Source organism: Crocodylus siamensis, chromosome 1 (assembly GCF_052110815.1).
Source record: "Crocodylus siamensis isolate JL-2025a chromosome 1, ASM5211081v1, whole genome shotgun sequence".
In the NCBI taxonomy this organism is placed as follows: domain Eukaryota; kingdom Metazoa; phylum Chordata; order Crocodylia; family Crocodylidae; genus Crocodylus; species Crocodylus siamensis.
The window spans coordinates 213,180,481-213,207,779 of NC_143395.1; the positions used below are offsets into that span (position 1 = coordinate 213,180,481).

The 27,299-nt window shown below is 43.8% G+C and overlaps 1 protein-coding gene across 1 annotated transcript in view; it reads right to left on the minus strand.

Annotated features, from left to right (window-relative positions):
* The window catches only part of DPT (dermatopontin), a 37,091-nt gene extending 20,616 nt beyond the window's left edge, over positions 1-16,475 (minus strand). The window contains exon 1 of the mRNA XM_090031583.1: positions 16,100-16,475. Coding sequence (XP_089887709.1) covers positions 16,100-16,398 — 299 coding nt within the window. The 5' untranslated portion in view covers positions 16,399-16,475. The remainder of the gene's footprint in view (positions 1-16,099) is intronic.
* Positions 16,476-27,299: the final 10,824 nt, after the last annotated feature.

Here is a 27,299-nt window from a genome sequence, read left to right on the forward strand (position 1 = left end):
GTTAGTTGCCAGGGGTATCAATTCAGCTTTGTGGGGCACATGAGGAGTGTGGGGCCAGTTTGGCAGCTGAATTGGGTCTACAGACTGGCCCTGTACTCTGGAGCCAGAGAACAAGACTGGCCTGGTGCTGACACTGCATGAAGGGCCAATGCATGGGGCTGACCTGAGACACACAGGCAGCAATACAAGCCAGATGATAAGGTTCAGATGACCATATCTGTCTTAAGAACTTTTCAAAACAGCATTAGAAATTCTAGGTCAGGGATAATGCTAAGTGATTAGCCCTACATCTAAAAACACGTGGGTATGCTAATTGTCCATTATTATGCAATCATTTAGGTAAGAAAGCAGGTGAAATTAAACAAGCAACACATTCTAGTTATGGGGCAGCGTACAGTTTTAAAGCACCATACAAATATGCAATCCATTACACATTGCCTCAGCTGATAAGCATTACTAACCCCCAATCTTCAAAAAGCAAGAGAGAGACTTTAAAATGTTCTCCCAATGCCTTTTCCATTTTCCATTGGGTATTTGAGGCCGTTTCTAGACATGCTCACCATTTTCTAAACCATGTTTTAACTGATTCGCATCACACAGAATCAAATTTTAGTTCAAATTAAGGGTTACTAGACATAGGGGTTTTCCCCCTTCTTCACAGACAAGTAGCCCATGTGTCTGGATAGTAAGGGTGTACGAAATGAGTTGTATTCAATTTGGATTTTGCCTGAATTGGGGACAGTGATTCAATGTGTTGATTCAGATCACTGTCCCCAATTCGATTTGGCTGAATCCAAATCTGAAGATTCGATGCTGATTTGGAGAATCAGCAATTTGGCCATAGACCCAGCTTTAAATGTTTTTTCTACACAGCTCGACGTACCAGGCGTGGCTTGTGAATGTTGCGATGCTAGGGTGGATGGAGCACCCCACAGGAGCACAGGGGGGCCCCTGTGTGCTTGGAGGTGAACCTGGAAGTGGACCAGAAGTACTTCCGGCCCACTTCGGGTCCACCAGGGAGCACACAGGGGCCCCTTCCTATGCCTCCTCAGCTTGACACTCAGCCACGGGAGGACCCTGGGTGCCCCCTTAGACCCAGGAGGCACCAGTTGCTGAGCCAGGGAGGTGTGGGGGGGCCCTGCACACTCCCTGGCGGACCCAGAAGTGGACCTGAAGTACTTCTTCCTAAATCTCTCCAAATAGAATCGGAAACTTCTGATTCAATTTGGAGAGATTAAAGGGTCTCCTAATTTGATTCAGATTCAGAGATTCAGCCACCGAATCGGGCCAAATCTCCACCGAATCAATCAGGGACCAAAGTTTTGCACAGGCCTACTGGACAGGCCTGGTGGCTCAGTCAGGATACTGATACTTAGTTATGGTGAGGTGGTGTTAGCACATTTGACTTTGTAGAGGTGTTACTCTGTGCCTGACAGCCTCTGTTACATTGCAGAAAGCCAATTAAGTTTCCCTTGAGGGGACTGACATTTGCAACATTTATCTGCATTCCTAAGGAATGCTTATCTGAGTTCCTAAGGACTGTTTCTTCTAAAAGCAACACCTCATATATATGTTAAGTGCAGTTTAAATTGCCTAATTTGGACTGCCCTTGTCTGCATTATCTTTAATCCTCCTTTAGTAAAGATTTGTTAATTCAGACTGGAGCTAATTTTAATTCAGACTACAGATGTCCATGTGTATAAAGTGACAGCTGTAGTCTAGATTAAATCTAGAAAACATAACATCTATAAATGACCTGAGTGTTTTGGGTTCATCCCAATTACATTTTTTAGTCTTTCTCTACAACCGTCAAGGTAGGAAACTTAAAATAAAAGCCTGGGATTGTAGTGGATTCGTGTGTCTGCAAGAGATAGACATTTAAGAAAAATATCACATATTACAAGATATGTGATAAAATCATGAGATCCTAGTAAAGCTACATATTGTTTTGCATGTGGTAAAACTGAGTCTCTCTCTATATAAGGAGAGTGTAAGATTTGCCAAAGATTTTAGGAGTGTATTTGCAAAACAAGAATCTCATCAAGGTTAATCAAATTGTAGCTATCTGGTACATGCTATCTATGCTCTGGAAATTAACTGCCAACAAATACGTCTGTGCACTTTCTGAAGAATGTACAGACTCTCTAAATATACAGACACAGCTCTGCAACCCTGAAGTAGTCGGACATAAAATCTAGACGTGGATAAAGTGCTAATACTACTGTAAGGAGCTTGCTTTTTGGGGGGCAAAAATTGCTAGGGGCAACAGTATGGCACTGAACCGACATAGTATGGCTCTGGGCTTGTATTCATGGGACTCAATGGCATCTCTGCAACTTTCAGTATGTACTGGATCAAGCCCAGAGAAAAGCAACCTTGAAGTCAATGAACTAGACAAGTGTGAGCAGAACTGGTCCACACAGTATCTGGTAGCAACTCTTGAGTGCTCCCCCATTCAATTAAAGCATTCTTTTAACCTCATTCTTTCTTTAGACAGTATTATTATGAGCGCTTACTTTCTTCCATTTCCTGTCTCTTTTTGAAGAAACAAACTTCAGCTCTGTCTGCAGCCAGGAAGGCTGGCAGTCAAGCTCTCTTACAAGCCTTCACACTCATGCCAAAAACAGATATACACTCACAACACAGCCAAAAGACACTTTCAGAGATTGGCTTTAATGTAACAGATGTGAAAACATTTCTTTGGGTTCATTTACAACTTAATTGGGAGAGCCTGGCATTCCCATGGGAATGGCAAGTCATCAAAATGTGTTTTACATTTGGCAAGGCTGTCACCTGTTTATGCAGGTGACATGGTGTGGAAACTAGATGCATGAGTGTTTGCATGTGTCTAGTTTTGGAAAACTAGGCTCACTAAAGCCAGGGTTTTTAGTCTGCCCTCCATATTTAAGCGCTCACAAAGGGGAATATCACCAGAAATAGGGAAGTACCTGGAAAACAGCAACATGCTTTGACCAACATGATTCAGTAGGAGTGGTGAGTGTTTAGCATCTCAGAAAAATCAGGCCTCTTTTATACCCACGGGGTGCCTCTCTTTTAGGTGGTACTGCCTAACTTCTAGATGTCTAAGTTCGAAAGCCAGGGGATATGCCTTTCCCACGGAGTTTTGGTGTGTAACCATGGCTTTTTGTATTGATTGGTTTGCCCCTGACGCATGCCGCATTGCCCTAAGCCAGGGGTGTCCAACCTTTCTGAATGTGTGGCCAGATCATGAACTTTTTATCACCCAGTAGGCCAACAAGCTTTATTCAAAGATCTCACAGGAAGTGGTATCACATCAGGAAGTGATGTCACATGACCTTTGACACCAATGAAGCTGCAGGAAGTGACAATGAAATGGGTCTAACCAGTTCAAAACTCTTCCTCTATAGCATCCACTTCTGCCATTGTTCAGGACAGGCTGCTGAGCTAGATGGACTGTGGGGCTGACCAAGCTTGGCACTTTTTATGCTCTTTTGTTTAGAAGCTCTTACATGCTTTGGCTGAGCTTCCCAACTATGGCTGAGATTTGCAAAAAGGGGTAGATAGGCGTGTTACAAAGTTGTCATAAAAGATTTGGAGTCCTCTAAATCCCATTCATTTTAATGGAAGTTGGCCTTTTGACTCAGCTTTGAAAATCTCAGCCCGAGGTGCCAACCAAATCAGTCAAAATATATTTTGCGTTTCTATGCAGTGCATCTATGTGGGGTTCTCCAAGCATTTTACAAACATGAAACGAACCTCAGGATGAGCCCAGCCAGAGCAGCAGGGGCTCAGCTGCACTTTCCCCCTACCTGCGCTGGTCAGTCCCGAGCGGCACACGGCTCCACAGCCACTTCTGCTGGCTGGTGCTGACCAGGGTGGGTCTGTCCCATCCAGAGTAGCACGCAGCTGAAGCTGGCTTCCCACGTGCTGGTGGGGACAGGAGGAGCCCGAGCGGGTCAGCACCAGCCAGCAGAAGTGGTGGCGGAGCTGTGTGCTGCTCGGGACGGGACGAGACCGGCAAGAGCAGCAGGGGCTGAGCTGCATTTTCCCCCTGCCTGCACCAGTCAGTCCTGAGAAGCACATGGCTCTGCCGCCGCTTCTGCTAGCCAGTGCCAGCCGGGCCAGGCACCTCCTGTCCCCAGCAGCATGTGGGAAGCTGGCTCAGCTGTGTGCTGCTCCAGATGGGACAGACCTGCCCGGGTCGGCACCAGCCAACAGAAGTGACGGTGGAGCCGTGTGCTGCTCGGGACTGACTGGCACAGGTAGGGAAAGTGCAGCTGAGCCCCCTGCTGCTCCAGCCGGGCTTATCCTGTCCCAGGAGGCACATGGCTACTCCCCTTCCCACACACACTGCATCGGCAACGTCAAGCTGACACGGTGCATGTGGGAATCGTGTTCCTTCCCCAGCACTTCAGCAGCCATTAGGAAGCTGCTGAGGGGCTGGGGGAGGGACAAGGGGTGGGAACAAAAGTAAACAGTGTTTACTTTCGTTTCCCATTGCAGCACTGCGGGCCTCAGAATATGGCTTGGTGAGCCGCATGGCGGCCCACGGGCCATATGTTGGACAAGCCTGCCCTAAGCCATTTTGTATACCTATACTTTAGAGAATACTTTCAAAGTCCTTCTGCAGCAAGGGCTGTCACTTGCTTGCCATCCCTCCAAGTTAGGGGTTTTGGCCACTATTCAGGGAGTTTCACAAGTACTTGGAGAGAAAGTTGCTGTTTTTTGCTACAGAGGACATGGAAACATATGACTAATACATCGTATAAAACACTGGGCAGCTTCAAATGAACAGTGCTCTCTAAATTAAGGAGAGATGTTAACATTCAGAAACAAAAGGGAGGGCTCACTTGTGCCTACTGTTGCAGTTAAAAGCGGGCTTTTAAACCTAGTGCAGTTACAGATTGACACGACATCTCATTTGATTAGTAGTAGAAAGGCTTTAATAACAATACCACAAACAAACTATAACACTAAATGACAGAAAAAAAGAGACTCTTATTCAATATTCAAAAAGTGAGCTATCACCAAAGTCCAAGTATATGTTTAGCTGCAAGAGTGTTTTCTCACCAATGCAGGCCAGGAAGCAGTTTCATTACAGCTTTCACTGAGCAGGATATTTTCTCATGAAGAACTGGGTGCGATGTAGTGATGTATCTCCGTTTCTCTTGGAGCTCACACCTTACTGGCAATTCTGTTTTGCTCTTATACTGTTTAATTGTATAGCTTCAAAGCATTTTTTGTGACGGTTAGTTAATTAAAGTCCGAACAAAACAGGGAGGAAGAGGGAATTAACACGTTACAGTTGTTAACTGCTTAAATCCTGTTTTTGGATTTGTCCGGGTGTGAAACTTGTTTTTTCTTGCAGTTTCTGACCAGTCCAGAGGTTGTAAGTCAATCAAATGTGATGGGTCTTGATTGGCTAAATGGGATACCGAAGATTACAGGACCTGTTTTGGGGTATTTGTTTAACAAAGGGGTAAATTTGCAATAACTTGCACCGGTGATGGTCTATTTACAAAACCCCAGACAAATATTGCATGATTGAGACATTTGCAACACTTCACGCAGACTTTGAATGATTGAGACATTTGAGAAATATTAGGCTGTATTAACAAGGCACATGTAGCATGCATGCCCATGCATTTATCACATACAGGACACATTTCCTGTATTCAGTGTACCTTTTACAGGTTCTGTTTCGAAATGAAGTCACACTTTACAGCTAGCCCGCTATACTGCAATGGGTTGAAGCAAAATCATAGAGCTTAACGCTCCCATAAACATATCTGTATACTTCTATGCCAAACTTTGGGGAAGTTTTGATTCTGATCCAAACTTGGGAACACACCTCGTAAAAATATGATTGGAAACCAAGATCAAGAGAATTTCTCTTGCCATGTTCTTTGGATCCCACTGGAAAAATCTACTGGGTGTAGATTTGGAACAGAGCTAGAAATCTTTCATTTGATAATTGTATTTGCATTAGTCTTTAAAGCCAAATGAAGAAAAATTTGTTCTAGGAAACCTGAAAAAATGTTTCCAACAAAAAAACCTCACTATAAGTCCCAGGGTTCTGCCATTGGCCCTGTATGAACAGGTTGGTTTCTTCCAGTTCTGCTGCAAACATGAAAGCCATCGAAGAAGGAAGGGGAAAGCTGAAAATGGGGTGTTTTTCTTCATCTCTCAAGTCATATAAACATTTAGGTCTCTTTCATTCTTGCTAGTTTCCTTAGTTGAAATCCACATATTCCTCCAAAGAGGAAAAGAGAATCTCCCTCAACCTGGCATGAGTATTTGTGAGCTTATCTAAAGTCTCTCTGAGTTTGTTTCTCTTCCCAGCTAGCCATTTTTCTACAATCACAAAATATCTCACCAAGGGAAAACAAAAATAAACTCTTATTTGGCCTGCTGATTTTAAGTGTTAATATTGAAAACAAGCCTGAATTTTGGAGGGCTTTTCTCCTCTCTGATGTATTCATTAGTCTTGTAACAAATCCAGCAAAACAAATGCAGTGAATAAAAACAACCACCCAGGGCCTCTGTTTTATTGCTTCTCTGGAAGAAGACCGTCTTTTTCATTTGCATGACATCCTTTAGCACCACTTGATAGCACCATTGCTGTACAAGGCATTTCAGAACAGAGCCCTGGCACAGCACGGGGACCTGATACCCAGTGAAACATGGGGGTAACTAAAATAAGAGATCTGGGTATCTTTCAGAAGGAGGTTCTTGAAGGTTGTAGGAAGCTGGCTGGGGTTGTGTGGGATTACAATATATAGTCAAGTGTGTTTGTGTTTTTACTTAGCCCAAATATTCTGCAGCTGGAGCTGTTTTTTTAGATCTGGTGTTTGGGCAACAGAAGGAAGGGTGGAGCTCCACTGGCCAGTAGAAGAAGGACTGGGGAACTGCCGGGATGGCAAAGGCAGGGGACTTCAGGCATCTGAGTTCATTGTCTCTCAGAATGGCTCCAGCTGAGGGGCCTGATTCTCAGGTACATCACCCTTGCACTGTGAAGGAATAAAGGCACTCAAGCATAGCTGAGAATCAGAGCCTTAAAGCTTAGCTTTTGTATATTTTTACTATGAATTTGCCTCTTGGTTGAATATATTGCAAGCCATCCCTTGTTTTGTTCTGTATATAGTGCCGGGTGTTTAAAACAACATTCTTGTTCTTCTGATTTAAAGTATTTTATCACTTCACCTTTCCCTTTTAAATAACCAAAGACTGTAATGAAAGCAAGTAACCTCCCTACACTCACCCTCTAAGTCAGGAGTGTCAAGCTCATCTGACCCATGGACCCTCCTCTTCCACACCCATGCCAGATTCACCATACATGGTGCGTGCTCCAAGATCTGCTCCATGGATTGTGCCCACCCTCTCACCCCACTGGCCTGAGATCTGTGCCACATATGGTGCCCTCTCCGGCTGGTCCACGACCAGCACTACATGCAGTGTCCAAGCCTCTGAACTGGGCTGGTGTGGGACTCAGAGTGCATTGCTTCTCCTGTTGTATGCCTACTTAAGTATGCATGTCCTTTGTGACTTCTGTCTTTCAGAATCATTATGGGATTAACACCCAGGTCACTGGACAGTACCAGGCCCAGTCCATGGAGGATATGAGCCTGTTACAAGCCAGCAGACAAGGCATGTTTTTCTCCCTAAAGCCATAGCAGTACATGTTTGCAGTTCCAGAGATCTTTCCATTCAATCCTTGGCATGCTGGTAAAGAGAGCAGCCAGTCACAACAGCCCACTATCATGCAAATCAATGCTGTCAAGGAACATGGCAGATGTAGACACATAGTTGTGCCCTGTTAAAAGATGCTGTTTGAACGCAATTTTCCTGAGTCATGTGAGAGTGTCAGCACCTGTGCTTACAAAAGCAAAACATGCTTTAATTTCAGTGCACATATCACCCGGAAAGCCTGAAAGGAGTACCTGCTGCAACATTCCTTCCTCAGAGCACATTTGAAATGATGGAGGTTGCATATCCTGTAGCCACCAGGCACAACAAGCTGACCTGGTAGGCATTGTACTATATTTGCAATCACCAAACCCACTTCCTGGTGCACCCTTGAGGTTCCAAGGGATGAGGAGGCCTGACCCTGCTCAGTATATGAGGTTATGGCCCAGAAAAATAGAGATGCTGCCTAAGAAGAGCAAACAAAATCATTCCTTCTCAGAGGAAAAAGAAAGGCCTCAGCTAATCAAGTATCAAGCACGCTATTTTTCCAGGAACAAAAGGATTGGCCTAAGCACCCTTGTTTTCCCATAAATCTCTCTTCTGCTGCAACACTTCCCAAAGATCTACTATTTCTAATATCCAAAGCTAAAGTTTCTCCAAGAGTAGCAACAGCTACTGTCCACGGGCCCAAATTATGTTTTGTAGACCAAATTATGTTCTGTTTTACATAAATCCATTATTTAAGCAATAAAACCCAACATAATGATCCTTTATCAGTCCATTAAGGACAAGTGGGGATAGATTAAGTGCTTGAGGGAAAGATGAGGGCACTCAAAGTACTTCAGCTCAGACTGAGGGAATCTCACCGGGTCCATTTCCAGTGAATGGAAGCTAGTCCCTAAAGGCCACTTCTGCCCAGGCTACAGGAGATCTTGCTGCCCGCTTCCTGGGATTCATGTCACCCACTTCTCCAAGGCTCTGAGCAGCCCTGCTGTCCTCTTCTGCTGCTGCTGTTTCACTATTTGAGTATTTCCCTCAGAAGCTAAATAATCACTGGGGAGTCTGGAAGTGACTCTCTCTTTCCATATTCTTTCACTGCCTTTTGGGGAGGCAATCCCTTCCCCACGGCTTCACTCTTTTTTGAGAATAGCTACTAAGGCCAGCACACCCACATAAGCAACCCTGTTACCATTTAAGTCTATAGAAGTATTCTCCCTGGCTTCAGTCCACTGCATCTGTATTAAAAATATGCCATACTCTGTCTTTCATATAAACTAAGAACTGAGAGAAAAGTAACTTGTTTGTGTCAGATAGCACAAATGGGAACATTTTAAAGGGCACTTTAAACAGCATGTAGCCTGATTACCAGGTTTGTATAATGCATCCACAGACTTGAGACTCTGCGTTAGTCAGACATTCAGTACCTAAAAGAGTTATCCACAGATGTACAGGGATACACTGCCAAAATTAACAGGCAGCTTCTACAAATAATTTCTTCCTTAGCCTGTGCAATAGTCTGGGCAGTGGTGTTGCGTGAGCTCGCAGTGTGTACATGTGCACTTGCAATGCATATGTATATTAGCAAGAGAGAGAAAAAAAGAGAAGCGAGGAATCTATGCATCTGTTTTTCTCTTTCTCATCCAAACACTTTCTCAAATTACTAACCAAAGAAAAGAGGAATCAAGTCTACATTTAGACAGCACTTTCCTAAAAACATTTGTACTTTGTGCTTAGAATCATAGAAAATTAGGGTTGGAAGAGACCTCAGGAGGTCATGTAATCCAACCACCTAGTCAAAGCAGGACCATCCCCAGCAATATCATCCCAGCCACAGCTATGTCTAGCCAGGTCTAAAAAACCTCCAAGGATGGAGAGTCCACAACCTCTCTGGGAAACCTGTTCCAGTCTCACTTTCCTAGTGAGAAATTTCTTCCTAATATCTAACCTAAATTTCCCTTGCTGCAATATGAGAACACTGCTCCTTGTTCTGTCATCTACCACCACTGAGAACAGTCTAGTTCCGTCCTCTTTACAACCACCTTCAGGTAGCTGAAGGCTGCTATTAAGTCCCCTCTGAGTCTCCTCTTCTCTAGACTAAATAAACCCAGTTCCCTCAGCCTTTCCTCAGAAGTCATGTGCCCCAGCCCCCTAATCATTTCCGCTGTCTTCTGCTGGACTCTGCAATATCTCTCCATCCTTTCTGTAGTGGTGGCCCAAAACTGGACACAAACTCCTGATATGGCCTCACCAGTGCTGAATAGAGGGGAATAATCACTTTCCTTGATCTGTGGGTAAAACTTCTATCAATGCAGCCCACTATGCCATTAGCCTTCTTGGCAACAGGAGCACATTGTTGGCTCATATTCAGTGTCTACTGTAACCCCCAGGTCCTTTTCTGCAGAGCTACTGCCCAACCAGTCAATCCCCAGCCTGTACTGGTGCATGGGATTGTTCCATCCAAAGTGCAGGACTTTGCACTTATCCTTACTGAACTTCATGAGGTTTCTTTTGGTCTAATCCTCCATTTTGTCAAGGACACTCAGAATTCTAGCCCTACCCTCCAGCATACTTGCTACTACCCACAACTTGATGTCATCTGCAGACTTGCTGTGGGTGCACTCTATGCCATCTTCCAGGTCATTGATGAAGACATTGAACAAAACCAGCCTAGGACTGACCCCAGGGGCACTCCACTTGGTACTGGCTGCCAACCAGACATTGAGCCACTGATCACTATCCATTGAGCCTGATGATCCAGCAAGCTTTCTATCCACCTTACAGTCCATTAATCCAACTCATACTTTGTAAGCTTGCTTGTAAGAATGCTGTGGGAGATCATATCAAAAGCCAAAAGTCAAGGTACACCACATCTACTGGTCTCCACACATCCAGAGTTAATCATGTCATTATAGAAGGCAATCAGGTTGGTCAGGCATGACTTGTCCTTGGTACATCCATGCTGACTGTTCCTAAACACCTTCTTCTCCTCCAAATGCTTAGAAATGGATTCCTTAAGGATCTGCTCCATAATTTTTCTGGACAGTTAGGCAAGGCTAAGTCTGTAGTTCCCTGTATTCTCCTTACCTTTCTTAAAGATGGGCACTATATTTACCTTTTTCCAGTTGTCCAGGACCTCCTTTGGTCAGCACAAGTTTTCAAAGATAATGGCCAGTGGCTCTGCAATCACATCAGCCAATTCCTTCAGCAACCTTGGGTGCATTGCATCCAGTCCCATAGACTTGTCCACATCCAGCTTTTCTAAATAGTCCCTAACCTATTCTTTCACCACTGAGGGCTGCTCACCTTCTCCTGAGACTGTGCTCCCAGGTAGTCAAAACTAAATGAAATATATTGAGGATATCACACAGCATTCAGCTGACATTATCTGATGAGGGGCTGAAGGGGGCTGTCCTTTATGTTTGTTTATGTGCTTTTTTGCAGTCTTGCTATGGTTGCTTCTACACATGCACATAAATCTGATGCAATAAACTCCAGTGCATATCATGCCGGAGTTTATTGTTCCCAGGCACTGTATTTACATGTGCCCCCAGGACTGCAGCATGTTGAGATGGGTCAGAGCAGCCCCTGGTGGCAGGGGGCCCAAGGGGTCAGCCTACCAGCCCAGGACTGCTCCAACCTGGCTCAACATGCTGTGGAGGGGCTGTCTGGGGCATGAGGGTGCTCCAGTGCAGGGCAAGCCAGCAGACAGCCACCCCACTGAAGCACCCTCATGCCCCAGCCAGTTGGGTCAGCAACTACCCATGCAGTGCTACACACAGAAAAACTCTGCAGCAGGATAGTACTTGTATTTACAAGTACTATCCTGCTGCAGAGTTTATTAGTTGCCTGGAGCCTAATAGCACCACATGTATAGATGCCAAGACATTTATTGAGCTAATTAGGCAACTGCAGTAAACATCTTGTGTAGATGCACCCTGTTGGATGCAATCTGCTCCTTTCCAAGGAGAAGAAAATATCTTCTCATAAATATTTTTTAAATAGTCTTTAATGGGCCATTGCACAGAACCTGAAGAAAAGGTAAATTTCATCCAGGGGAAGAGAAATCAATCAAGCCTTTCTCTAGGGGGAGAGTAAAATTTTACTTTGGGTCCCTGGTAGCCCCCTCCAGCATAAATGGAACTGGATAGATGTATCCTGTTTTTGCATTGTGTATCTCTCTTTCTAAAGGCATTGTTCCTTAGCTGCCACAATGGAGAAGTACTTAACAGGGATTGGGCTAATACTTATTAGCACCTGACAGTATCCCCTGGAACTCTCACTTACTTGCTTTCCCTCCTCCCCTCCCCTCCCCCTGCCCCAAGTGTTACAATCTGCTTCTCACTACTAGATGCCCCACTGGCAGATTGGGACAGGGAGCTGGGACCTGCCCCACCCCTGTAGCACTTTCCAAGTCCTGTGCCTTGATCACCTAAGCAGGGCAAGGGTCTGGGATCTGCTCCTGACCAGGACAGTTCCCAGCCCCTGCTTCGTGCTCATGGGGCAGGGGCTAGAGAGTTGATTCCTTGCTCAGCTCATGATCGCTGAGCTGGATGGGGAACAGGCTGTGTCGCCGTCTTCCAGCTCCCCAGTCCCTGATTGCAATGGCAAAGCAGAGGCTGGGAAATAAGGCTCTCCCAGCCCCCACTCCCCAGTCACTAACTTGGAGTGGGAGGCTTGTAGCTCCCTGCTGCCAGGGCAAGAGGAGCCCCTACCTGGGTTCCAGTGGCACAGCCCACCCTCACAGCAGGCAGCTCCCAGGGGCAGGGAGCAATCTCCTACCCCTGGTGGCCAGCTGACCAGGAGCATATTTACTCCCGGTCAGGCATCTACATAAGTGCTACTGCACAGTTAGTAATAGCAAGTAATTTTGCTACTTACATTTGCAGGTAGTAAATTTACTCATGATTAGAGAGGTTGGTTTACTGTGCAGTAATCATGTACATGTGTAGATGCGCATGCCTACTGAACAGTAAACTATACTACTTCACAGTAAAGCATCTCATGTAGACACACTTGGGATCTTGTTCGCCAAACAATCTCATAGAAGCCAACAGACTGTGGAGTCAGAATCTGTCCCTTAAATCTAAGCTTTGATTTAGCCAAGCCCTTTAGCCCATGCTTAACTTTAAAGGAGTTAACAGCTATCCCAACCATAGATGTTCCCAACGATTGATCCAATAAAAGATATCATTGATAAGAATTCTTGCCTCTTGCATAATTCCTGGACCATCACAGCAACAACATCGCTTCAACACTACCTCAACTTTAGGCACATTAATAGAGCTTCCTAGAGTTTCTGAAGGGATAAGTAATCACCTAGTTATCCAACTCTGGCATAACACAGGAGACTGAACTGCCCCCCTGTTAGTCCTGTATTGGGACTACATGTTGATATCTATCCCTATTTGGCAATGCATGTGAGCATATGTGTAAAGCCTTCTCCATTCCTTACACAAAGCAAACATATGCCTGATTTCAAGCATTTGCTCCTTCTTTTTAAGCAAAACATGTCCTGAAACATCCTTTTTTTAAACAATTAGGCCCGTAATAGTGAAAGATAAGTACGGAGAAGGGGGTAAAATGTCTTCCTGTTGGCATTGAATTCCAACTTCAGGTTTCTCCATCCAGGTATTTTTTTCAAAGAATGTCTCCTGGGTTTTTCTCTGCTGTGCAAACTTCACAATAGATGAGGGAAGCAGTTTATTAAAAACGCTCAGTGAGGCCATAACAGAAGTGACTGGTCAAAGGTTGCCTTCTGTTGTTTCTGAGGTATATTTGAGAAAGGAGTTAGAAAGTGGAGGAAACTCAAAATAGAGCTGTAAATATGATGAAAGGCTTTGGAAATTGGGACTTCCAAGGAAAGGTGAAAAGAAGGGAGGCGTGTTCAGGCAGAAAGCTGAGAAGCCCAGGTGGCAGGGAGCAGCGCAACCATCTGATAATATGTCAAAGGAATGTGACAGAGAGAGCATTAAACTTATTCTCACTGGTCAGTGAAGGCAGGGCAGGAAATGAAAGAAATCAACTCCAGCAAGCAAAATGCAGACTCAATATTAGGAAGAACTTTGCAGTTCATTGCTTCTCAATAGAGCAGGCTGTCACTGGGTGCTGTGGGATCTCCCTTACTGATGATCAGAAAGGTGAAGCCAGATTGTCAGCTATCAAAACTGATGTCCTAATGGTGAAAAGTCAACCTGAGCCTAGCAGCCTATTGAACTAGTATTGTCAAGGCAGGGCAGCCTCTGCAGCCAAGGACACATAAGGGATTGCTGTGGCCAGTATCACATCTGTCTGCCTTTGACTCCCCAGCTTCAATAACCAGGGATTCATTTATAGCTGAGTCAGCTACAGGAAGCCTCAGCACAATCCTGGGAATGAGTAGTGAAACTTCACTTTACCACAGTGATGCTGAGATTGGCAGAGGGATAATAAAATCCATCCTGCCATGAGGAGTAATGTACTAGGTCATCCAAAGAAGATCATTGCCAACTGACATGGATCCAACTCAGAAAACTAAGGGAAACAGAGATGGCCATACAGGGACCCAATAATCCAGATTATGATCCATACTGGGACTAATTTTTTTAATGGTAATTTTTAAGATACCACAGTGCTAAGCACAATAGAGAACTAGAAACAAGAAGCACCTGAGATAGGTAGTTTGGGACAAGTACAATAGGAAGATGAGGAACTAAGAGACTTAGAAGCACAAGTGCTACCAAATTTCAGTGGCTGTTTTTGAAAACCCCACTTGAAATCAACAGGGAAGCAAAAGTGATCACTATATCTATAAAATAGAATAGTTTGATAAAAGAGTTAGGAAAGCTGAGTTAATAGAGAAATACTTAAAATAGATGAGACAGGCTGATAGAAAAGCCGGTTAAATAGAAATACCTCATAGAAACAGGAGATGAGAAGGTCAATAAAGTCAGAAAACAGAAATATCTAATATAGGTAATAGACAGAAATGGCATAGAAGAGAGAGAGACAAAAGAGATTGGGAAAAGGGATAGAAAAAAAGTGGAAAGCTCTCAGAAATAAGCAAGAAATGAGATGAACAATATATTGAGGATACAGGCTTCTAAAGTACATGTAGCTCTGGTGACGATTGTTGCTACATGATTCAGATAACAAAACTTATTTTTGTGTAGAACTGCACAGCATCTTATTTGTCAGAGATGTCAAGGATTTTTTGAGACAGACAAATAGTTTCAATTTTAAACCATAGGAGGAACTCATTCAAAAATTATTACACAATAAATACAAATTGCATCAAAGTTTGAAAAGGACTGGCCAATGCAGTATTAACATTATGTCTTCCTGGTTATCTTTATGCCCCTGTCTACTTTCCAACCCTCCCTTTTCTTTCTGGTCTTCTTCCAAAGTGAAGTTTAGAATGATTTTTTTTCTTAGCAATTGCATCAGCCATAGGAAATTATAACATGGGACTAGAGGAGCAAGGATAATTTAGAACAAAATGCAAATCCCTAGAAGATCAAGGGTTTCATATTTCATTCGTAATTGTTGACAATGCTCCTGTTTTTGGAAAATCCTGCAATTCAAAATTTTTTGAACAAAATTTTAAAATACGTTTGAACTTTGTGAATAGGAAATGGATAAACTGAATTAACTACAAGAATATTTTTAGAACTTATTTCATGAAAAGACCATAAGGAAAAGAACTGTTCAGGTCACATAATAACCAGGAATAGAATGCCATAAGTATTCCCAAGGAATTTTATCTTCCCTCTCCCCCACAAAAAAACACAATCAATTTTGCAGATTTTAATTCTTACAAGCACAGAAGAATGTATACACTGAACTGAAGCTAATGCTATTGGCCATTAATCAGATCTTTCCATTACATGCTCAGTCATTATCAGAGAAATATTCACTACCATCATCACACATTAGCATGAATTTTTGGTCCCTGTAATACAGATGTGACTAGTAAGCAGCCCTGTACTAGGCACAAGCCAGAGTTCCTAGCAACAAAAGTAAAGATAGAAAAACCACTACTGTACTGGAAAGAAGCTCAGCAGGAGACTTGTAATTGGGAGTGTTGGATTCTCTTCCCAGCTCAGTCACTGATTCCAGTTCAACCCTGAGTAAATCACTTTCCCTTTCAGTGCCTCAGTTTCCCCATCTGTAACATGACAACAGAACTATCAAGCCAACTCACAGATGGAATATGAAGCACAATTAATAAATGTTTGTAAAATGCTATGAGATGCTCTAGAGGAAAAGTGCTATAGAAAGGCAAAGTATGATACTTGTAAAAACTTCTGAGTGCATCATTTCTATAACTAGGAAAGTCATTTGTAATCATTGTTAGACCAGCAGTAATGTCCCATTTCTAACAGTGCTAATACCCATGCTCCACCCTCAGGCACTGCAATATCTCCTTTGCAAGATCGTTTTAGCAGTGTCCTACCATTCTGTTCCAGCTCTGTTGATCTCTTCCCACCAGCATTCAGTTGGCTCCCCCAGGCTCTGGGGGGTTGGCATGCACGCATAGTTCCATAGTCTGTCAGAGCCTTCCTCCTTGCTGAATGTGCTTCTTACCGCCACTATCACCTGCCCAGGAGGGCACTGGAAGTTGAAGCCCTGGCGATACACATTAACCCACTCATCATTATCCCCATAGTTATATTGTGGATAGTAATAGTCTGAGTGCCCTTCCCAAGCCACTGTCACCAGTGGCAGGAACACACAGAGAAGAACAAACTCCATGTTGTCTATGTTCCTGGCTTAGAAATGCCCCACCAGTTTGTTGTGTTGGTCTTTTTATATTGCTGCTAACATTTGGCTTCCAGATGTTGTATGTCTAGATCCAAGTGCAATGTGTCACTGCTTAGCAAAACTTCTCTGAGCTGAAATACTGGCTACAGGCTCTTCCAATTACATTTAAGGTGGAATTCTACAAGTACAGTAATTCTGCAGCCCAGAGGCACTGGGGTTTCCCAAGAATGTAAACCTCCTATAACCCTTTATTGTAAAACAACTGTGTATGATGTTGGTACATACTTTATCCATCATAAATGGATAATATGCATGATTCAGCAACTGACCAGACAGTAGTTAAACATGAAAAACCACTTCATTCAAAATGAAATCTCTATTTACATGAGCGTAACCTGGAGAAACACTGACCTTTCAGGTTAAAATTCTCCATCCTTGGCTTTTACTCATGTATTAAAAAAAAACCCCAAACCCTCAAGCAAAAATATTTCCACAAATTTTAACAAGCAGATAGTTGGGGGAGGAGAGAGGCAAGACTTTTCCCATTGTAAATATATCCTTTTCATTTTTCCTTTTTGGAGCCTGGAGGGATGAGCTTTGAGCGTTCCAAGCTCACTTTTGTTGAAGAGGGGAAGATGGCACATTTTCCCCAGAGGAGACTATGTTTTGTTATGAGCAAGTGTTGAGCCTTGGAAAACTGCCCCCCACCACCCAACATGCTCAAGAGATGTTTGTGCTAAGGTTACTAAATATTCTCATAGACCCTTGTTCAAGAAACCATCCCTGTCTGAGGACAGCACCTGTTTTAAGTATGTGCCAAAGTCCCATACAGGTCAAGGCGACTTAAGTACTTTCCCGAGTGAAGGCCCCGTGGAAAGACATTATGTCTGAGTGCAGGCCTTTAAGCTGAAACTGCAGTCAACTGACTACTCTTCAGGACAACTCCAGAATCATTGTCAGTAGCACCTGAGCACATGTTGTCTATACATGTACTCTAAGGTGTGTGTGTGGTCGGGGGGCATAATTAGAGTGGCTCCCAGAAAGCCACTGTAATTAGAGCACTACAGCATCATGTGTATTCAGCACCCCAAGTTTCAAAATGGCAATGGGAGTGCTTTAACTAAAGCTCATTTGAAGAGCCTTAAAGTGTTCCACCAACATTTTTAAATGTGGGATGCTGAATACACATGATGGTAAGGCTTTTTGAAGCCTTCTAATTAGAATGGTCCCGTGCACTCAAATAATCAAGTCTGCTCTGATTCTTTCTAATTAGAATGTGTGGGAGCAGCTGTATAGGCACTCTTAGTCTCTGGGTTAAGCAGACAAGCATGGATCCCAGTGGCAGACATCTCCACTGGCACCTGCCCTGCCGTTCACTGCCCATCCTATACAGCTTGAAATGTCCATGTCTTTCTTCCTGCCAATCTATCCCCACGCTCTGCAATTAGGCAGCCCTGCCAAGCTAGAGGGGTGGGCTCGCTGAAAGAGGAATGTACCCCACACAGCTCGAGGTTCCATCCATCTGGGGTTGTTGCTCAGATGGAGCTGCACAAGGTAAGTGCCTTTACCAGGTAATTCTGGATCTCAGAAACTCCACAGGAAAATGACACCCAACTTTAAAATGGAGGGCACCTGGCTCTGGGCCTTAAGCCTTCTTCAGCTCTCAGGAACATGGGTGACTAGGGCCTTAGAAGACTGGTAAAAGACAGGGAGGGAGAAGAAAGGCCCACCATATATAACATGGTATACTAGCTTAGAACTTCTGTACACACTTAGACATGTGTTCAACAACTTTGAGTGTTGTGCGTATTTCTCAGATCGGGTAAATGAATAGCGGATAGTAAACTACATGCATTTACAGTGCATGTGCATCTCAATTTACAGTGCATGTGCAGTTCAATTTACAGCTCGTGTTAATGACTGTGGCTTGATAGATTACAGCAGAACTTTGCCAAATTATATCACTGGAGGATTTGGTCCATGACATACTGTTAGGTTAACAATAATTTGGATTATTGAGGAGCTTTGGATTTGCAGCTGAATATGAGGCATGACTTGTGGCTTAGCAGACCTGCTGACCACAAGGCAGAATGGTAGCTAAGCCAGCCATTTGCTTATGCTAAGTACCATCTTAAATGTGTTAACCATTTTTCTGGAATGAGCAGCAAGTAAGTCTGTGTGCTGTGAACCAGCTACAGCAAGGAACAAGATAAAGGGTGGGGATGGCACAATTTAGGACAGAAAAATAGATTGGAATGTGGAAGATAACATGTAACCAAGATGAACATGTGCAAAAGAGTGGATGGTAGTTGGTAAAGAAAGCTTCAAAGTCCGCCTATTGACCAAAAGAAAGGGTTCATGGCCTTAGAGACGTGCTCATAGCAAAAAGGCATGTAAATTAATAGAATACATAGGCAATTCCATGCTAATGAAACAAACAGTAAACAGAGGCAGAGCTTAAGGTAGGAGGAGAAATGGGTGGAACATAGGAGGGGTGATGGTAGAATAAATGTTAATGAGTATAAACCTAAGTGTATAAATGTGAGAAAAAAGTATTGTTCACTGCAGGTTCCCCATCTGTTGTTTTTTGGGAACCTTGTCTGAAGCTGTCTCCATTCTGAATTTCATAGATTTCATAGACATTAGGGCTGGAAGGGACCTCGGAAGATCATCGAGTCCAGCCCCCTGCCCAAATAAAGCTGTTGTGAGCAATGTGTGCTGGTGTTTGCTCCCTGCTTGCTCTGCATAATGAGTAACAGGATCCATGGGCAATTAGATCATCATCTTCCTAGTCGTTGGGCACCGCATGGAGTCAGGGTCTAACACATACATCATACAACAGTAGTAAAAGGTACTCTCCAGAGGCTTGGATTAATGTCCAAAATTAAATTCTTTCAATGAATTATTAAGTGGTACTTCATTAATGCCTGTAAATACACAGTCACAGCAAGAGGCTGTCACAGGATGTCTATTAGCTATATTCCTGAGACTAAACCTGTAAACCAGCCTCATTCGTATCATAATTCAATTAACCAAAGCCCCAACCTAATCTGTTTCCCACAAAAATCCCCACACCCCCCATTCTCCCCCAGCAATTCTAGGTGTATGTCACCTGGAAGATTTTCAGTGTTCTAAGCCAATGTTTCACACCCTTTTCCATATCAAGACACTCCAAGGTCCCTCTCTTTTCCCAGGGTATAGTTCAGTATCCTGACCCCAGTTAGCAACACAAGGAAGGCAGTATTGATTGCCCATGCAGCATGTGATGCTTAGCCATTCAAAGTGTCACAGTCCACTGGAACATCCAAACTAGTGGGTGGAGACAGGAGTAGAACCAGGGATGCTAGGATGGAGTTCAGAAGCCTAGCCAGCCTAAGGACGACCTAGAATTAGGGGGCTAGGAAGCAAGATGAGGTCAATCTGAAGTCCAAGGTACTAGATGCACAACCAGGGAAGACAGAGAAGAAGCCAGAGAAGTTACCAGGACAGGTACCAGAAGTTACTAGCCCTGTTAATCAAGCTTCAGGGCAGAAGCCTCAGCCTTATTCTTGTGTTGGGCCAGTAGGGGGTACTCCTGTGTTGAGCCACCCACCTCAGTGCACCCAACCACCTTCCAGGCTCCGAGTGCCTCTCTGGGGGCGCCTCACGTCTGGTCGACCCCCTTCCTGGAGCACACCCACTAGACTGGGGGTAACACTGCCACCACCCAGGGATGGGCTTGATTCTGGCTCTGTGCACCCTGGGAAACACAGGCCTAGTAACTCTTGAGGGTACTTGATTCACTTCAAGAACTTGGGGTGCTTCCCTCAGTCGGAAGCACAAGTAGAGGTCTCCTTTAGTCAGCTGAACTAAGGGGACCCCAAAGCATAATCCAGACCCACTCCCAATAAGTCTCCCACGTTAGGTACAAAGGAGAACTTTATTGGTTACAAGGGGTAGGGTTAGAATAGGATACAGGGTAGAGCAATATCAGAGAAATCCCAAAAAGCAAACTGGCATGGCTGGGTAGCCTTTGATCACGCATCTGAGTTACTGCAAGCTATATATCTAGTTAGATCTCAGGTAGCTTACTCACAAGTATCATTCAGAGGCAGTTCCTTGATCATGAGTTTTGAGAGAGAGAGCAAGTTTCAGATGGTCCAGCTCTTGTCTCTCTCTGAGTCTTCCTCATGGCTGCTGTCCCCTCCTCCTGGGCAGTCCTTAACTTATATAGCCCTTATGACCTCATTTACCTGGTCCAATGGAGGCCAGCACTTGTTGGCTGTCAGGCAACCAATTTGAAATGCATCACTAGGTGCTGGGTAGACTGGCAGTTCCCAGCTCCCCCGGGAGCCCAAGCTCCTCATCCAGGTATGTGATGCTAGTCACGTAGGCAGAGGGAGCAGGTTTCCCCTCTCCCTGAGGAATGTATCTAGCTCAGGTTAACTAAAGAGGTAGAGTAAGGTGTGTACCCTCTGCAGGGCCCATCTTAACCAAATTGTCACAGAGCAGAATTTTTGGGGAGAAGCAGAGATGGCCTTCTGCCACAATCCTTATACAAAGAGATCAGTGTCTTATAGGAGATATGGTCTGACTGGGGATTAGGACCTATAGGAGAGAATATAGCCATGAGGCATATGGGAACTATGACACCCCTGAGGCACCATGGCAGCTTGAGCAGACATACAGGTTAATGGCCACCCAAAAGGAGCATGTTTCAGTATCGCCAAATCAACCTTTATATTTACATTCTGTTAAACAAATGTTTGAAACAGGCTTGCACAGACTGCATGGTATGTGTACAGCATCAAGGGTCCTGTTAAAATCTGTCCCTTTGGGAAATTACTTGCCTTTTACTTTTACTTTGAAAAAGTCAACTCCTAGCCTTACAGCTTGCTATTCTCATACTCAAAGTATAAGTATACTCATCACAAAGTAGCAAACAGAAAGCATTAAGGTGGCAAAAAGGAGGTTCTCAGGCTACTTATTAATCGTTCTTTCATTAACACTGTCGACAGTACACATTAATTCATAACATTTTCTATCACAGCTTCAAAATGATACATCAGTCCATTTAAAATGTGTAATAGTTGCTACCTTCTACTGTGGTTGCCCCCAAGCATTGCAGTAACACTGTTGTACACTGTATTGTACTGCATCAGTATTTCAAAATACCAAAGGATATTATAAAGTATTCTAGACCACACTGTTACATTTCCCTTAACAGTTTAGACCACCCCTATAAAATACATAAGAATTATGTTAGCATTAAGTATCATTACTATAGTTTTGCTGTTAATTATTTAAAGCAAATTTATGACGTACTAGATTTTGCATTGGAATGTTTGGAAAAATGAAAGCTCTATTTACTGCTTGTCAAAAAACAGAGGTACTAGACCAGTGGCAGGACGACTTAGGATGCCAACTTGTTCATCTGCAGACACACCAAGGCTCTAATTCTGCAAAATTTTACTCAGGGGAGTAGCACTATTGACTAGGCAGATGACCACAGTTAAGTCCTAGTTATGATTTAAACATAAAGGGAACCCAATGCTTCTTCTAGATAGGAATGAATTTTACTCTGTGTGAATAAAGGTAAAGCTTTGAATTTAATGCTGGTGAAGACAGATTGATAGTCCTGGATGAAGTCATCTCTCCTTGGAAACAGGCAACAGTTGGGGATCTTTTCCCCAAACATTCCTGTTGCTAATCTACTTTGGCCATTATGTCACCTCGCAAAGCAAAAAGGGAGTTGTGTTTCCATGGCCATTTCATTGTGCGGCAGAGTCATACCTTTTGATCATGTTTTCCACTTTTAGTTACATGTCGGAGGACATAGTTGGGATGTCTAATAAAGCAGAGTTGTTTAGGTGAGTCAGAAACTGCTGTCCGTGAGTTGGGAACTTACATTGAATTTGATTGCCAATTATACCATCAATCCATCTTGTACTAGTCCTTTTTTTCTTTTTCACAAGGGCCTGGTATTGCTGCATTTTATACCAGCTCAAAGATTTCTGCTAGTTCTGGAAATGTGGTTGGAGACCTCTCAGTGCTGTGAAGAAAGATGAAGCCACTAGAAAACCATAGATAGAAACTGTTTGTCAAGGCTTCCTCAGTATAACAGCACTTTCTAATACCACTGTCCTGAAGTGCTTTGATTGAGTCTCACAACCACTTCAAGAGGCAGAGAAGCGTTCTCATCCTGGCTTTACAGATCAGGTGTCATGACCTGATTGTTGTTAAGCTGTGGCTCAGTGGCAGTAGGGGGGTCCAACTGCCACAATGACCATAGCAGAAGGGCCCGGTCAGATCCGAAGAAATCTGCAAATTCTGCTAAATGCCTGCCATCTACAAATCTCAGACAGGACATGAAAAGATGAAATGGCAGTACTAGAAGCCCTGCAGTTCTGTTGTCATTACCTTTAATCTTTACGAACCACTGCCTCCTCAAAATTGACTTGCACACAGATAGAGGTAACTTGCTCAACTTGGGGTCAGCTTCCCCAGGCACAGCAGGGGTTAGCTGGTCTGAGAGGAACTTACAAACAGTTATGAGGAAACATCAAGGTAGATAAATAAGAGGAAATATGTACATAGAGCTCTGTTGTGCTCACCCATTGCATGTTGTGTACCTGTGGGGGAAAGACAAGGCAGTGCTTCATTTGCAGATTTTGTTTCAATGTTGTTGAAAACTTTATTATTAGTAGTACTTATTTTTCTTGCCTGGGACCTGCAATTATAGACCCTAGTGTTCAAGGTTCTGTAAAAACACAGAGCCAGAAAGATGGCCCCTGCCCCATATTGCTTACAACCCAAGAAAAAGACAATTGCAGCAGACTGTTACAGGCAGATGGTTGGAGGAGTATGAGGAAACAATGAGACAATATTAGTCAGCATGATAGACAGTGGTCTCAGCAGCCTAGCAGTTAATTTTTTTTTGTGGGCATTGTGGCAAAGGAGAATTTTAAGGAGGAATTTGGATTAAAACACAGAGTGAGTTCTGTGGATGTTTACTAGGGTGCCTCCCAAACATTAGAAGCAGCTTGGGAGAAACTATAAAGGTATAATCTAAGAGGGCTGACATCATAGGCTGCTTTAAGTGTCAGCCTTTGGTAATGTGGGGTTAGGCCATTAAGGGTCTTGAAAGTGAAGGGTATTTGATAACAAAGGGAAAACTAGTGGAGGGATTCAAAGAGAGGTTTGGCCAGGTCAAAGCAACAGGCAAAGAGAATTATCTTTAACGCAGAATCCTGGGTGCATGTGAACATGACAAGGCTGCATTAGTCAAGGTTAGAAAAAGTCATTGCTGCAGTCAGGATGCAAGATGGCAACAGCCTGGAAAAGGGTTTTATCTGGCTGGACAGAGGGGAAATGCTATGTTCTCAGAGGGGTAATGGAGAGAGAATATGCAGAACTTTGACCCTGCCTGAGTGTCAAAGTGAGCCTCACAAAACAAAACTCTTACAGGTGCCAACCTCCATCCGGCCTAGTGCAAGACTGGGTCTAGCACCCAGAGCTCCAGTTGCAGAGGGATTACACAGCCTGGTTCCACCTGGAGAGGGGTGAAGGTACTAAGCCCTACCCCTGCAGGGATGCAGGCAAGGGCTAGAAGGAGAGTAAACCTGGCTCACCCTTTTCCCACAGCAACAGCATGCAGATCTGGACACTTTAGTGTCCAGTCACATTAATAATGTGAAAGAGGTTTGTGGAAGAAGCGCAGAAAAGCTTTGGGAATCGATTGGATTGACTTAGCTTGAATCAGAAGACTTGAATACATGAAGCTTCTCTAAAAGATGACTCAGTTTGGGAGCATCTTAAGAACAGACTGTAAATATCTGAAGAGCTTAACCTTTGGGAAGGAAGAGGAGTTAGTTCTTGGGGTAAGTGGGGGGATAACAAAGGATCATGAAGGGAAATTAAGCAAGTGAAAATGTAGACTGCATCACACGTAGAACATCCTGACAGTGAAATGTGTCAGGGTCTGACACAAACCTACTGAAGTCAGTAGGTGTCTTTCCATTAACTCCAATGGGTTTGGATTAGTCATTAGATTGTAGAACAGGCTTGCAAAAGATGTGAAGCAATTCTCAATGCTTTAAACAGTCTGCAGGAGACTGAAATACACTAGTAAGAATATAAATGGATAAAACTTGCAGTGGCAGAAAACAAACTTAATGACAAAATAATAGGGCCGTGCAAAGCTTTGGGTGCTGATTCAATTCGGAGGAGATTTGGCCTGATTCAGCAGCCAAATCTATGAATCCGAATCGAATCAGGAGACCAATTAATTTTTCAGTTTGGAAAAGATTCCACCTCCCCTACACCCCTTCCATAGGCCAGGCTCCAACAGGCCACCTGATCTTGATGCAGCTTGCCCTCTGGTCTTGTTGGTTCTTACTTTTCGTGCCCTTTTTGGTAACTGGTTTTATTTTCTTACTATTGAACTTGGGGCCTGCTGAGTGTCCACCTCTCCTGTATGCCTCTCCAGCTCTATACCAACTGCCTGATGATTCCTGCGTGCAGCTTCTGTTTTTAGGGTATCACCCACACCCCATCAAAGTAGGGCTACAGACAATGGAAAAAGAGAAAAAGGACAAAAAGGAAACAACAAAGGAACATCCACAGTCAAAAAGGGGAAAAAGGAAGGACACAAAAGAAAAGAGGGCTGATAAGGAAGGAGAGGTCAGGCTGAATAGCCCTTCCTCACTCCCAGCCCTAGAGCCTGTGCCTGGCCACATCCCCCTACACTACCCCACTCTACACCTCTGTCAGGATCTTCCTCCACTCTCCCCCGGGTTGAATCTTCTTCTGCATGCCAGTGCTGCCTACGACCAGTGTGGAGAGCTTCTGTAGCCTCCACTGCCTTAGACGTACCCTTCCAAGCAGGATCTTCCTTTACACACCAGTACTGCCTGCAGCCAGTGTGGAGAGCCTCTGCAGCCTCCACTGTCTCCCACGCTCTCCCCTCTTCCCTGCTGGTGCTGGCTTTTATCCCAGCTGAACAGCGGTTGTTAATGACATCACCTGCCCATGCCAGCTCCAGCTGTAGATAAGCGTGGCTGACGAACTGCCCAGGCATTTCTTCCTGGCATAGTTCGTCCTGCGTCTGATGTCCTAAAGCAGGTAAATGAACCCTGATTTGGGGGGTTTTCCTCTCGGTGTGGGTTACCCCCATTCCAGGTCCCCACCGTGGGGAGGGTTTCTTGCTCCCCCATGATTGTACCCCTGGAACAGCCAGGTATACTATGTTTATGGTCTAGATGTGGTCCACATTACTGAGCAATTCTGGAAGTAAAAGTTAAGTTCAAGAATTCTTCCATGCACAGAGATCTGAAGGGAAGGTCCAGGGACAAATTGCATAAATATAGCCAAGTGAATCTTAAATGTTCCTAGAGACTTCCATGCTACTGATAGGTTTTTTTAGCCATCATATGCAGTATTGCCAGCTGTCATGATTTTGGCATTGTTCTTAAAGTCTATGCTTTAGGAATGTGAAAAACGTAATTCTTTCGTTCATATATATATACATATAATTAATAAATATTAATACATATTATATATAAATAAAAGAAAGAACTAAGTTTTTCACATTCCTGAAGTGAAGACTTTAAGAACAATGCCAAAATTCATGAGAGTTGGTAACACTGCATATACCATCTAACTCTATTTCTTAGGATGGCTAAAATATCAATAGGAATGTTGTCATTTTCTAACTACTTCCTTAGGACATTTCCCAGAAGTCATTTTAAGTTGAATATTAGGGAATATTTGAATACTTGGATGAGTTACATTCACCCAGGCAGGGAGTGGAGTAGTTCCAAATGACCTGAAAATCATTAAGTAGATAAGGAGATCAGAAGTAACTCTCAGCCATTGCTTAAAATGAAACTGAAGCTAAACAAATGTGAGGCTTACACTCTGGAAAAGTACACTGCTCTTAGTTTGGGTGAAGGCAGGCGGGGGGTGTTCTCAATAAATCACATATTAGTTGCTCCCCTCCAGTGCAAAGGACTAACAAAGGAGTTAGGGAACCTGTAACAAGGTGCATAGCTCAGGAGCTGAAGCCCAGCCATAGGGGATTAGAGGTTAATAACCTAGGAGTGCTAGGCCAGATGACAGAGATGATTGGCTGGCCCTGGAGGAAGTTAAAAGCTCCCAGAGAGATAATGCTGGGGAGCTGAGTGGGAAGGCAATACTGAAGCACTGTGATGAAGCCTTTGCCCTGGATGGGAATGGGAATGGGGATGGCAATGACGATATTTTGTTTGTTCTGTTTAGTTTCAGGTAGGAAAGGGATAAGACTGGCTCCTGGGCCTGGCTGATGAAGTAACCACCCCCTACAGGACTTGTACTCTGAACCATGAAGAAGGTAGCAATAATAACAATAAAGACTTGTATGAGCAGCAGTATAACTGCCCCAGGCAGGCTGTCAGTGCTACCCTGAGGCTGCCAGTATAAATTAATTGTATCTAACTCAGAAAGCTGGTTCAAGTACAGTAAATCTTCCACAGTAGTTACAGTGAAAAAACTCAGCCTGATGAAACCTCACAATTAAGGTTTCAGATGTCAGGACAGAGTGTAGTACTTTCCAATTACATATAATTACTACAAAGTCCTTTATTCTGGTGCTGTTATGAAAATACAACTTTAAAAAAATTACTTTCATTATGTTATTTAGCATGCTTGACTAGGGTCCATAGCATATCTCAATCTACGGTTCCATCAGATCTAAACAGGGTAAGGCAGTATGTAGTACTTGAATGGAAAACTTCTTCAAAGGGGCTTCAGTGACTCAACAGGAAGTTGCATGCTTCCTTCTGAATCAATAATGAGTCTGTGCATTGGGTTAGGGGCACTGTTCTACTGGAGAAGCCATATTTTAAATGAGTTGTAAAGCTGATTTCTCCATTTCA